The 13236-nt window shown below is 38.6% G+C and overlaps 1 protein-coding gene across 1 annotated transcript in view; it reads right to left on the bottom strand.

Moving 5' to 3' along the window:
- LOC117421485 (guanine deaminase) overlaps positions 1-13236 on the bottom strand; it is an 83646-nt gene that overhangs the window by 11981 nt on the left and 58429 nt on the right. Inside the window, exons 8-9 of the mRNA XM_034035955.3 lie at positions 7461-7568; positions 6914-7011 (exon numbers count right to left, since the gene is read on the bottom strand). Coding sequence (XP_033891846.3) covers positions 6914-7011; positions 7461-7568 — 206 coding nt within the window. The remainder of the gene's footprint in view (positions 1-6913; positions 7012-7460; positions 7569-13236) is intronic.

The raw sequence follows: 13236 nt of genomic DNA on the forward strand, positions 1-13236 counted from the left end.
AAAAACAAAAAAAAGCCTAACCCGTTCTCGGGCCCTATCTAAACAGTTGTTGTTACTAACTAAATACGAGGCAGGATAAGCCTGTTCCCTCGTCGTCAAAACCTAATCGCAATCCAAAAGTTAAAATCCAAATACCTGTTTCAGTGTTCATTTACCAGTAACCCAAATAACAAATAACTTTCTTCCACTCACTCTCCAATCAACAGCTAAACTCCTCATGTTCTCCCTCGTCGTCACTCACACACAGAGTTAAAAACCAATCAATTACATTGTTGAAGATTAAATTATTAACTAATTTGGACTGGAGCCAACCCTGACTCCAGTAGCTTCCACACAGTCCTAATGCCGCTATGTATTGTCCCTGCACAACAAGTAGTGTTTACCAACCAGTTTGTTTATCTTGTTTTCTCAATTTTACTTACCAATCCCTTACAATATATATATATATATATATATATATATATATATATATATATATATATATATATATATATATATAGTGGTAGTGAGGGGTAAAATAATTGATGGAAGGTACATTAGCTCAGGAGTTCAGCAAGGCATGTTTCCTTTGAAATCTGAATAGAGGGAAATGTAGTCCTGATTTTAAACTGGGGGACACCATTTCCCCATCAGGCATTGCGCGGACTCTGGGCTGATCAATTACCAGCACCTGTATACACTAAGCCTCTGTATAAAAGGAAGGGAAACCCTGCACACAGGTGTGGTGGTAAGGCTGAGGCCTACAAATGGGTTGTTGGAGAACATGAATTAACCATTAAATAAGTACTGCATAGCAGTACTTGGAAGTTGGCCTGTCAGTTTGGCGTGAAGTTTAAATACCATGGCTGTCAAATTTGTATGCAGCCTGAGATCACAATAATGTTACGAAAAATGACAAATAAAAATAATAATAATATGAAAACATGTCGATTATGCCACTCTTAAAAATTCAAGTGGGCACATTATCTTTCAAAAATGTACCTAGCTGATTTTACCGAGGCTGCCTAAAAGTACACTACGACCCTGGCTATTTCTCTTCAAAAGACTTTTAACCTGTGAAGGAGCTTAAGAATTTTAAGATATTAAATGTTGTACAATGTTGGTTTTTATGCTGCAGTAATGAGTTATTTTGTAGCAAAATGTGGTTAAGGGTGGGAGAATTTTGTTTTAGCAGTGTATCGCAGATACTCTTTTTTGCAAGAGCTGCATACCACAGAGAAAGGGAAATGTTTATTGTCTAAAACACTGATTGGCTACTGACACATCATGAGTTACTTTTATTAATCTAACATATAACAGATTCTGCTTTCGATATGATTAAGTTTAAAACTTTTTTATAAAACTAAAATATCTTTGTAAACTTCCGGTTGATATTATGTTTTGCTAATTTGTCTGTACAATGCTATGCTAAGCTAAAACCAGGTTGTGAAAGTGGGAGTGCATGAGCAGATTTGGTTTCAAGGTTCCTCTCCCTGTGCTGTGGGTCTGTCTCCTTGCAGAATTCTGCTTAGCCTGCAAAATGATGATGTGGACACAGAATGGTACAGTGTTTGGTAACCTTGAGGTCAGCAACTCATTTTTGGCTGGTTGCCAAAGGGTGCTGTCTTTCTTTATTGGATATTAATAAGTTGTTTGTGCACCCGTATAAACACCATTGTTGAATGTGTACATGTCAGAGAATCATTTACAAACTGCCTGTGTTTGCTTCTCTCCAGAATTCTTCTGAATCAAGCTGTATTGCTTCTTATCAACTCTCGGAGAATCTGTATTTCAGTTTTGGTCCCTACACCTGCAAACCAGCAATTACGATTTCTCTTTTCTGCCAGTGATCCCAAAACATTCTTCAGTAGAACTGTACCAGTGCTGTCATCCTTGCATTCCATTTTGCCATTCAAAACTATACTCCAATCCCACGTTTGTTCAGCAGTTCACCATCTTGTAAACTCATCTACATCCATTCTACACAATTGTAACTTGAAAGTCAAGGTGTTAACGATTGCACTTCCTAACCAAGAGGGCGTGACTAAAGGTACAAATAGGGGACGTGGCTTTGGTGATCTGTTCCTTTGTTTATGGTTAAAAGAACGCTAAAGGACGAGCGAAATATAACCATGAGTGTTTTGTGTATGTTTGTTTTGTCGAGTCTAATTGTACTGTTTGTTATTTATTAGACGGCCAACACGATCCGGAGCTGTCGCTTAAGGCCAGCACAAACCCGGACAACAATGCACCATTGTTCACGGATTCATTGTATATTCACCACTTGCACGTTAGCACTCACTGTGGACTTGTGATCGTGTGTGTGTCTTGTGTATGTTTAATAACTGTGTTTATTATTTCAGGACTGTAACCCGTAGTTAAACAGTGCAATACACATTGCTGTGTATTGTCTGGGATTATTATTTGCGGTCACAAAAGACCTGGAATCCTTACTAAACTCATGCAGACGGTGACCATCTCCTGAGTTAATTAATTAATTAATTGTTGCTAATCGGGAGATTGTCACTGAATATAAACCTGCAGCTCTCTACCCTCAGAGAGAGTGTACAGAGGAGAGTATGGGAGAGCGAGCAAGGAGAGCTAAAAACAACTGCTAAGCATGCTGGTTTACATCAGCACGATAGTTATTTGTTTATTTGTTTGGCCAACGTGCCTTTTTGTTTGTTGTGTTTTGTTTAGTTTAAATATTTTGTTTGTTTTATTATTTAATAAAATAGCTGAGCGCTGTAGTGCTCAGTTTCACCACCTCCATCCATTGTTTGGTTTCTGTTACTTCCTGGTCCGTGACATCACTACCCACACGTCACTGCAACAACAGCTCAGCCACAGGGACAAAATGATGGTACCACCCAGACATCCCAAAAAAGGGCTGAACAGCTTTGAAATTAGGTGGTATGGGGAACTGTTGTATGGCACTAGTTTTTTCAGGATCAGTCTAGACTAGATGTCCAAGAAACTTAATTTGCTTTTGACAAAAATGGCTTTTCTTCATGTTGAGGGTGAGTCCAGCTGCTTCCAACTTAGCAAGTACAGCTTGGATATCCTGGAAAAGTTGCTGTAAAGTTTGAGAATAGACAATAATATCGTCTCTATAAACAAAGCAAATTTTCACTCAAAGATCTCCAATGTAGTCTCCATTAAGCGCTGGAATGTTGCAGCTGCATTTTTCAAGCCAAAGGGTATGACCCTAAATTGAAAAAGTCCATAAGAAACAAAAGTGGTCTTGTTTCAGCTGTCCAGTTCCATCGCCACTTGCCAGTATCCACTATTAAGATCTCAAGTAGTAAATAGTGAAGCTCCAGCTAGTGACTTTAGGATTTCAGTGATAGTAGGTAAAGGGTATGCATCCTCTTCAGTGATGGAATTTAGCTTCTGGTAATCTACACAGAAGCGAAGCCCTCCAGTCTTTTTTTGGAATTAACATGATTGGAGAGGCCCAGACAGAAAAAGATGGCTTAATGATTTTATTAGTCAACATCTTTTCAATCCGTTCCTTCACTATTACCTGTTTGTAAGAAGTGAGATGATTCACTATTACCTGTTTGTAAGAAGTGAGGCTTCTGCTTCATTGGAATTTCATGACTGGTGTATATTCTGTGACACAATACATCAGTACGTCCAAGTTCCGAGGTACACACAGGATCATTATTTCTTAAAATTTCCATCAAATGGGGCTTTTCAGATTCATTCAAATATGATTGCCTCACTGCACTGTGAATGAGACTAAGTATGTCTTCTTTTTCTTCTATAGAAGAAGTCATAATCCATGTAGGCACTGTCACAAATGGTTCTCGCACGTCCCTTTTGTGCTATAAGTCATTAGATCCTTTTGCATGGAAGGCCTCAGTTGCAAGGGTGTGCAGTTCTTTGATGGACCCAGATTCAGTTAAAATCTGTTTGCCCACTGACAATGGGAATGAGAATGTAGAAATGGGAGCCACTACACCAGGTCCACCAGAGGTTTCCTCGCTCTGGGGGGGGTCCTCTCCACAGCGCGGATGGCCTCCAATCTATAGCCTGTCCCTACAAACCTCTCCATGTCCTTCTGTTTTCCCGCTTGCGTTTATGTGTGTGGCATGCAGACTTTTCTTTTTCCTGTCCCACGAGTGCAGTTCTGCGGGGAGCCACACCTGTTCTTTCACAGCTCATGCGCTTTAGCCTCTAATCTATACGCCTTTCACTTGTCCTAACCCTCTTCCCCTTTTCATCCAGTTCCCATGGGCATCCAGTGGGTGCCCGGCCCTCACTTTGGGGCTCACGCCTGATGGAGGTCAGTTCTACGGACAGGACCTGTCTAGATCTTTCAGTATCCAGGTCCGGGTACCTTTCTGTCCCCCCAGGGTAGCCGGGTCTCCCTACCACCAGGCAAGCTGCCGGGACGGGTCCTCCGCCGAGGGGGGGGGGATTTCCTCTATCCATGTTTTCGGTCTCCAACCATACCGGACCATTTGTACCCTACTCTCCACAACCGCTCAAGCAGCTAGTGGACCTCCAAGCAGCAGGGGACCTGTCCTGTCTGTTTGACTTTGTCACTGACACTCTGTCGCCCAAGTCCCACAAGCACTCCATCCCCTTCTGCCTTTGCAGGCACCCCCGTGAATTTATTTTAACCAGAACTACTCAGAATGCGACTCATAGTGATTTTACAATTTTTACAATTTGTAATTCACCATAGCTCGTGTTATTTACTAATATTATCACACTGTGGTTTCTGTCTACTTACAGTTTAACTTTTCATTTTAAATTGAAACAGCAAAATGACCTTTGTGCCTTGTGCAAATACATATAGACAATAAAAAAGTAAATACACTACCAAGAACTTTTTACACTGTTATTGTACCAAATTAATCACGATATATTACTGATTCTAAATTTTGCGTGTTTAAATACATAGCAAAGACTCTCGCATCTCTATTTATCAATGTTCCAAAAACTCACTCTAGTTCACATTTTACTAAACATTGTTAAACTAATAAATAAACAATTACTGTAATGAACATTATCATATTCATCATAGTAAAGTTGAGTTCTTATCTGTAAACAGGAACACGTTTAAAGTTTGAAACTCATGGTCTGGAACTTGGTGTTATTTACATTATCGTCGATACACTGCGGTTTGAGGTTCAAGCTACATCTGCATATTTAAAGTGGTTGTAAGCTGAAAATACTTTTAAAACACCCTTTTCTTATACCAATACAATACTAACATAATTTTAATAGCAAAACTGTATTTATCTTAAGTATTTCAATTGTGGGGAAACCTCAACGTTATTAGAAATATATTTCAAGGGCAGTTCTCATCCCTCATTAAATCTGCATTACGCCACACTCACTGTAGTGCTCAATGCTGCCTCAGGGGCCGGTTGTAGTAAAGCGATCTGATCCTGGATCCAGACTCCGATCTGAGTGGAGCTTCAGTGCTCTTCGAAGACTAAATTCACGGCTTTGTAATTAAATTACTCAGAAGCGACTGAATAATAGCTATTTGCCACACTCATCACTCATGACAACATTGTGATTGGCGTAGGGATGTCTTTGAATCTTTTAATTAGACATACAAGGGACGCAATGTTTTGTTATACTTGTTTGTAACATATTTCATTATTTCAGACAGAGTAATCTTCATGCAGCCCCAGCTTCAGAAACTGCCATTCAAAACTATACTCCAATCCCACGTTTCTTCAGCACTTCACCGCCCTGAAAACTCATCTACATCCAGTCTAAACAATTGTAATTTGAAAGTCAAAGTGCTAACAGGCGTTTTTGTTTATGATTCTTCATCTATAAAAAATGTTGTGCTCTGCTCATCCTGGCTGCGTAGTTTCTCTCCACCTACTTTTTTACGCTCTCTCTCTACTACAGGGATATTTAAAGGACAACGTGAACAATTTTTTCTTAAAGTGACAGGGAAAGCCAACTTAATTAAATCACAACTGTGTTTATATTACTATTGTATAAATTGTACTGCTTTATGTTGCATTGCATTAAGGCATCAGAAAAAAATACATTAATAATAATGGTAATACAACATAATGTACACTAACATTGGTGTTGATTAATCAATAAATTAACAGTTTGTTGTATGGAAAAGTATTTCAAATGAATTTGGAATATTTAGTCAATTATGTCCATTTGTATTTAGTTTTGGTAGTGGAAGTATCCAGATTTGCATTTAGTTTTTCAATAAAAAGCAAAAATAGATTTGAATGTTCATCTATTAAACAGTTTTAATGTCAATTTCTTAAACAGTTTGTTAGTTACAGCAAAAATAGATTAATTGAAACTGATTTTCTAGTCATTTTGCTTAAGGGTTTTGAATGAATCTTATGGGTTTGAAAAGTATAATACACGGGTGACCATCAAAATGAGCTGACAGGTATGTTTAGGTATAGTAGAAAGTTGCATGGGGTTGCATCACAAACAGGATCTTCACTGCTGAAGTCTCTGGAACATAAGATACGGCTTTCGGACATGTTTCCATGCAAAAAAAACTTTGGTAAACGTGCGTGGCTTTTTAGCGTGAGAAGGCGATTTAGCCACCCTTTTAACTCGTACCATGGTTTGGCCACACACTTCTTTTAGTGTGAGGAATGTGTGTGATACGTGCATGCTAAATCACATTCTGACGACAATACAGAGAGAGAGAGTTTGGTTTCTAAACTGCATGGAAACCCTGCCATTGAAGCAATCAGCCGCATTTAAATAAAAAAAATAATAAAACAATGTTGTTCACTGACCTTTTTTTTCTGTTAACACATTGCATCATAAGGCAAATACATTAAAGGCTATTTGTTATTACAGGTACAAAGATGATTGTACTCTTGTGATTGACACAAACCTGTCCAAAGAGATTCTTTCACAGAATTCCAACAAGATGTAACAGGTTTAAATTACCAATGAGAGCAATACTCACGAGAGGTTTGAATTAGGGCAGTGAGAGATTGCAGCCCCTCTCTGATTGAAAATGTCCAGTTCTTTATCGGTGAGATGGCAGCCATGTGCCATCACAGTCTGTAAAAAATATATTGATATGTAAATCAGATACAGTACTGGAAAAAAAATATGGAAACAACAAATGATTGGGGATTTTATTGCCCATTTCCTCCTTACTCAGACCTTTACATTAGACAGAATAATTAACTTTATTTGTATTATTAAAAAGCTTAATAATTTACTTAAAAACTCAGTACTACATTTTTTTGAAAATATTTCCTGTTTAATAAGGACATTGAGAGCTGGTTACACAGATCCACATTAGCAGTAATCTTTAACCAATATAATATTGCGACTAGGACTACATTAACCAAGCTAAAATTACACAGTCGAAGATTGGTGGTAATAGGTGTCAAGTGAAACCAGCCGTAAGTCTGGTAAATAATAACTTACAACAAACAAAAAAATGTGCAGAACAGGGGGGGAGAAAGGGGAGCACATTTTAGATGGTGCTTTAGTCTGCTTACCTTATTGGTCAGAAGGTTGTATTTGTTATACACATCTGTGTAAGACTTGCAGTCGGGAAACATTTCCTTTACAATTTGCACCTCCTCTGTGTTTTCACTTATGTGGCTCTAAGTAAAATACAATCAAACATCTAAAATTCATATTTATAGAACATTACATTACAGATTCTATACAGAGTTCTTTATTAAACACATTGGGGGTTCATAAATATTATTTATTTCTTAGCAGATGCCCTTATCCAGGGCGACTTTCAATTGTTACAAGATATCACATTATTTTTTTACACATTATTTTTTACATACAATTACCCATTTATACAGTTAGGTTTTTACAGGAGCAATTTAGGTAAAGTACCTTGCTCAAGGGTACAGCAGCAGTGTCCCCCACCGGGGATTGAACCCATGACCCTCTGGTCTGGAGTCCAGAGCCCTAACCACTACTCCACACTGCTGCCCCTTTTTTGTCATGGTAGTTACATTATCATGACAGAAGGCAGTACTGTCAAAACTGCACCTTTTCCTCATTTGCATACACTTAAACTGATTCATAAAACAATTCGATGATGGTAAATGGCTTTTATTGGCATGAAAAATACCACATGCTCAATTGCTGGCAGTAATAATATACGCTTATCAATGGGAAAAGTTTAATGTTTTATTCTATTTTCGTTTGCTTGATGTTTTGCTGTCTGACATGATAATTTTGTTTATCGATGTTCATTTAACTTGAAACAAAAACACATTGGAAATGTGAAAAAATGCCAAGTTATCAAAAATGCCCAGCCATTTAAAGTAGAGATATCAAAAACACCTTGCCCAGCACAATGCAAATCGGCACAATTGTCAAAACGGTGGGGGCCAAGGTTTCCCCAATTGTTTCTACTAACTTGGCTTGTGTTTTTCAGGCACAATGAAAGCAGATCAAACGCATGAAAAACACAAGGCAAGTTAGTAGAAACAATTGGGGCAACCTTGGCCCCCATCGGTTTTACAGTTGTGCCTAGGCAAGGTTGTCCCAATGGTTTCTTGAAACTTGGCTTGTGTTTTTGATATATCTACTTTAAATGGCTGGGCACTTTTGATAACTTGGTGTTTTTTCACATTTCCAATGTGTTTTTGATTCAGATATCACTTCTGTGTGTGTGTGCGTGCGTGCGTGTGTGTGTGTGAACATTTAAATGCAAGAACATTTAAATGCAAAGTTATAATATTGGACACATTTCACAGCATTCAAAGTGTGAAGACTTTAAAAAAAAATTGTAATAGTTTTCAAACTTCCATATGCATAATGGTAGTAAAGAAGCATCTACATTTCCAAGACTTTATTGCTAGTTACTGATTTTGACTTTGGTTCAAAAGTATAAAAGCATACAAATGATAAAAAGGATGTACATTTCCCAAAATGTTCGACATTGTATTTATTTATATACTTGGCTACAAACTTATGGAGTCAATCGTCCATATGCATATCAATCGTAAAGTGAATGACATGAACATGTTTTTCCTTCTAATCTTCTGATTTTCTCAACTTACTCCAATGTACTCCAATTGTAAAGCATTAGATCTGTTGATAAAAGGCCACGTATATGTCCTCTGCATTTCTTGGCCATGGTTTGAGTTCAATAAGAGTCATCGCCACAACCCCCCCCCCCCCCACCCCACCCCACCCGAGTCAGCTCGGGGATCTGTGGTGTATATCTCCCTTTTTTTAACAATCTCCAGTTTTTCAAATCGACTATGATGTCTCAGTTTTCTCACATTTTTTTTTATTTTAGTGTAAAATAAAATTCGAAATAATTAGATGTTATAAAGGTATTTATATTTATTAATGTATATTTATAAGGAATATCGTGCAAAATCCAGCTATCCTCCCCTGAAGTGCTAACCAAGGAATATTCATGTTTTGGGGTTGCTCACTAATGATTGGTCAGCTGTCAGAGCTTTGACTTTCCCATTGGTTGCTAAAGCAGGGCCTTCAAGTGAGGCAGAGAACACCCTGGGAGATTTATGGCCCGACTCTGCTCACTCCTGATTGGTCGCCTGTCTAAAAAAAAGGTCATTCTTCGACTCACCTATTGGTTAAACTCACTCAAGACCTTCAACTGAAATGGAGAATACCCTCAACTGTTTTTCTTGCGTCTGGGTGTTGTTTTAGACTTATGAGGGGGAAATGCAGATCTCTTATTGGCTGATCACATCCCCTTCAGGAAACCCTTAGACTCTTAAAAAACCTCTAGTAAACCCTGTAAGTCATCTTGGATAAAGGCGTCAGAGAAATGAATACATAATAATTAGAGTAGTATGTTTCATAGTATAAGCAAGCACACTGTACGCAAGTGAGTGAGGCAACGTAATGTCATTTGACTGACAGAGAATACCTTGAAGGTCCTGACGGCACGCCATGGCATTTGCATGCACCCACTTTGTAGTGCCAGGCACTGTGAGGACACTCTGTGTATTCCACTCCTTTGTGTTTAATAATGGAAGATAGTTTGTAATTGCGGTTGTCCACATTAATTGTACTCTTGTGCACACCAGTAAAGTTGACATCTTGTCACTTTGTAATATTCCTGTTTGGCTTGTTTTTCAAAGCATAAGCTGGACTGCAAGCAGTCTTCCTGCTGACTGAAGGACTTCACGTTTCATTAGTGTGAATTGTTGGCATCAATGAATGTCCACTTCTGCTCCATATGAATTAGTTGTTCCAAACACATGGAATGTCTACCATCAGGAACATGCAGAGAGAAATCATGCCCCATTGTAAAAATTGACTGCAAGTGTTCCCTCAGAACATGGTAGCTTTTGCTGTTCCTGAATGTTGGTGACGGCTTGATGTACGAAATATAAACAATCTTTCACCAGGGATCCCTTGTCCGTGTTGGTCTGCTTCAAGCTTCTCAACTGAGGGCAATAAAGACCTGTCAGCCTGCTGTTCTCTGCAACTGCAGTTTCAAATGCCTTAATGCAGGTGGGGTCAAAGTTGATAAGGTCTACGCCACTTATATACCAGAGACTGTGGAGTTTACAACGCAACAAAATATGGAGTTGATGTTTTGGATCAGATGACATGGAAGTATTCTGTGAAAGCTGGCTCCCGACAGTGGTCTATTCAGGTGTTTTACAATGTATTGGACCTAGCAGCCATCAAGAGAAGAATTTACCAAGGAGAGAATATATTTTACAGTTAGCACAGGAACTTCGCAAGAAGCATTTGGAACAGAGGGAGACTGCCAAGCGTGTACCCACAGCTGAAGCTGGCAACCCCGCTGAGAGCCGCAAAAGATGCCAGTGCTAGGTTGGCAAGTGCAATAAAAATAAAACTTCAGACAGCTGTGCAGAAAGACGATGTGGAGAAGCGCATTATCTGTGTTGATTGTTTTTTTATAATTTATTGTGCTGTTCGCCTCCATAAAATCTTTTTTTCTAAATTTATTTATCTACGTTGTTCAGTTGCTTTTGCTCATCTGATAATAAACCGATTGCTGTTGAAAAGTTAAAAATGTATTGCTGTCGTTTCAGTTTTATAAATAGGTTTGTTGTAAACCCATGTCTGTTCAGATGTTTATTTATTTACATTTTCTTGTTTTGATTTGTAAAATAAATGTTCATATATATATATATATATATATATATATATATATATATATATATATATATATATATATATATATATATATATTACAGTGTTTTGAATACAGCCGTCCGAAAGAGTATATCTCCGGTCCTTCTAGTGTTAAGTGTCATGTCCTGACATTTGTGATGGTGATTGCGTGAGCACCGATGACTGGGAACTGCTCTCGAACAATGTAGGCCCTGTCCATGACTTCAAACTTAGACCTCAAGCGTTCAAAGGTATGCATGTGTTCATTGTTAAAATGGATGGTTATAGTTTTCACCATACTGGGGTTTTCCAGATAATAGGAAACAGCTTGAAGCTTCCCTATTTCCCCATTGATGAAACCAGTGGCAATGTCAATTCCTCTGAAGCATCAGTTTACAGCCTATTTTCACTTGTATTCTAGTTTCTAGTCCAGCTGTACAAATGCAGTCAGCCTTGTAAGCTTTCATTTTTGTGGTGTAGTCATGTAAGGTTTGCACAGTGCTATCATAGTGTCTTCATCACCATCTTCCAATGCTTTCTGCAATTGCATTATGGCCAGCTTTGTTAGGTGCAAAGTTTTGCACTGGTGTTCTTTCTTTGCGTCTGGGTTGTCATGGTAAGTTTTGCGTTGCTGTTCTTTATCTGTGTGTTGTAATGGTAACTTTTGTGCTGCATTAGTCGCTTTGGCTGTGGTTGACAGTAATACTGTTCTTGCTGTCGTTGTCATTGAGAGTGTGGATGTTGATGGTAGTGTTGTAGCTGTTGTTTTTGTTTTGTGTTTGGATTCTTACTGTAATGTTCCCGGTGTTGTCGTAGCTGTAGCTCTCGATTCTCATGGTAAATTTTCTCATGGAGTTAAATGGCCAAGAGCTTGTGAGAAAACTGCATGGGACTGTGGCAATGTGCCCCGCCCCTATGTGCATTTCTGTATTGTATGTTGCGTGTGGTGTGTTAATGTTGGTGTATAGAGATGGCTGCACGGCATATAAATGGGTGTGTGCAGCACGAGTTATTTAAAATGTATAATTGTATTTAGGCACGGGATTGCACATCATTTCACGTGCATTTAAAGTATATACTATGTGAGCACGAGGTTGCACATAATTAATTCACGTGCTGGGATTCAAGTGAATAATTAATTAGTAATTGAATCCCAGCACAACAGTATATATAGATGCACGTTTCATTCACTTGGGGTTGTGTGTTCGGGGAGTGGAGAACGGGAGAGAGAGAAGGAGAAACAAAAAGATATCAATTGCTATTGCGTGCTGCTAGGACCAGCACGATACTTGTTTATTTAAACTCACCGTGTTTGTTTGTGTGTCTGTCCGTGCACCGTTTAAGTGTTAGTCCGTTTTGTTTGTCTATTTATTTTGGCTTAAAGTGCCGTGTCCTGTCTTTTGTTTGTTTAAACCTTTTATTTATAATAAACAGCGCTTTCATCATTTCACTTCATCTTTCTCTGTGTGTTCATTTCCTGGATCTGACGGCACCACTGAGTCAGCCAGCCGTGTGACAGGGACACATGGATCTCTGTTTTGAGTTGGAAAGGTTAAGTGTAACAGTTGAAAAGCAGCTGGATAAATTTGGGGACATCATTTATACAATACCAGGCAGAAGGATATCTACATCATCAGATAGAAAGAAACGCAAATGGACGGAGACGTAGATGAATCACATTAGTTTACTGTAAAGCTACGTCTTAGTTGGTGTTTATTTTGGCGAGAGCCGAGTTTAAATCAGCATGAAGTTTTTTGTTTTTTGTTTTTTTTTGCTTTACCTTTTGGTTGTAGAAAAAGTTTTCTTGCTGATGAGTATGATGGGGCATGAAGAGTGTCATGTTGAAAAGTCATTTTTTTGTGGCTCTGGTTCTTGATACAGTTGTGCTGATACCGTAATGCCAATCTGACGGTTTATGAAACAGTGGGAAATAATTGCAGTGTTGTTGTGATTGTGGTTTTGGCTGTAGATCCCAATGGCACTGTTGTTCCTGGTGTACAGGTTTGGTATGTAGTACATGGTGATGCTGATGCCGATGCTGTGTTTGATTGACTGAAGCTTGACAGTTCTCTATGAGCTTTGATAAATTGTGCTGTGTTTGAATGATGGCTGTAGCATGATAATTGTGAGCTTTGGTGGAACCTGCTGTAGTTGAACGACAACTGCAGCACAATA

Source organism: Acipenser ruthenus, chromosome 1 (assembly GCF_902713425.1).
Source record: "Acipenser ruthenus chromosome 1, fAciRut3.2 maternal haplotype, whole genome shotgun sequence".
NCBI lineage: Eukaryota > Metazoa > Chordata > Actinopteri > Acipenseriformes > Acipenseridae > Acipenser > Acipenser ruthenus.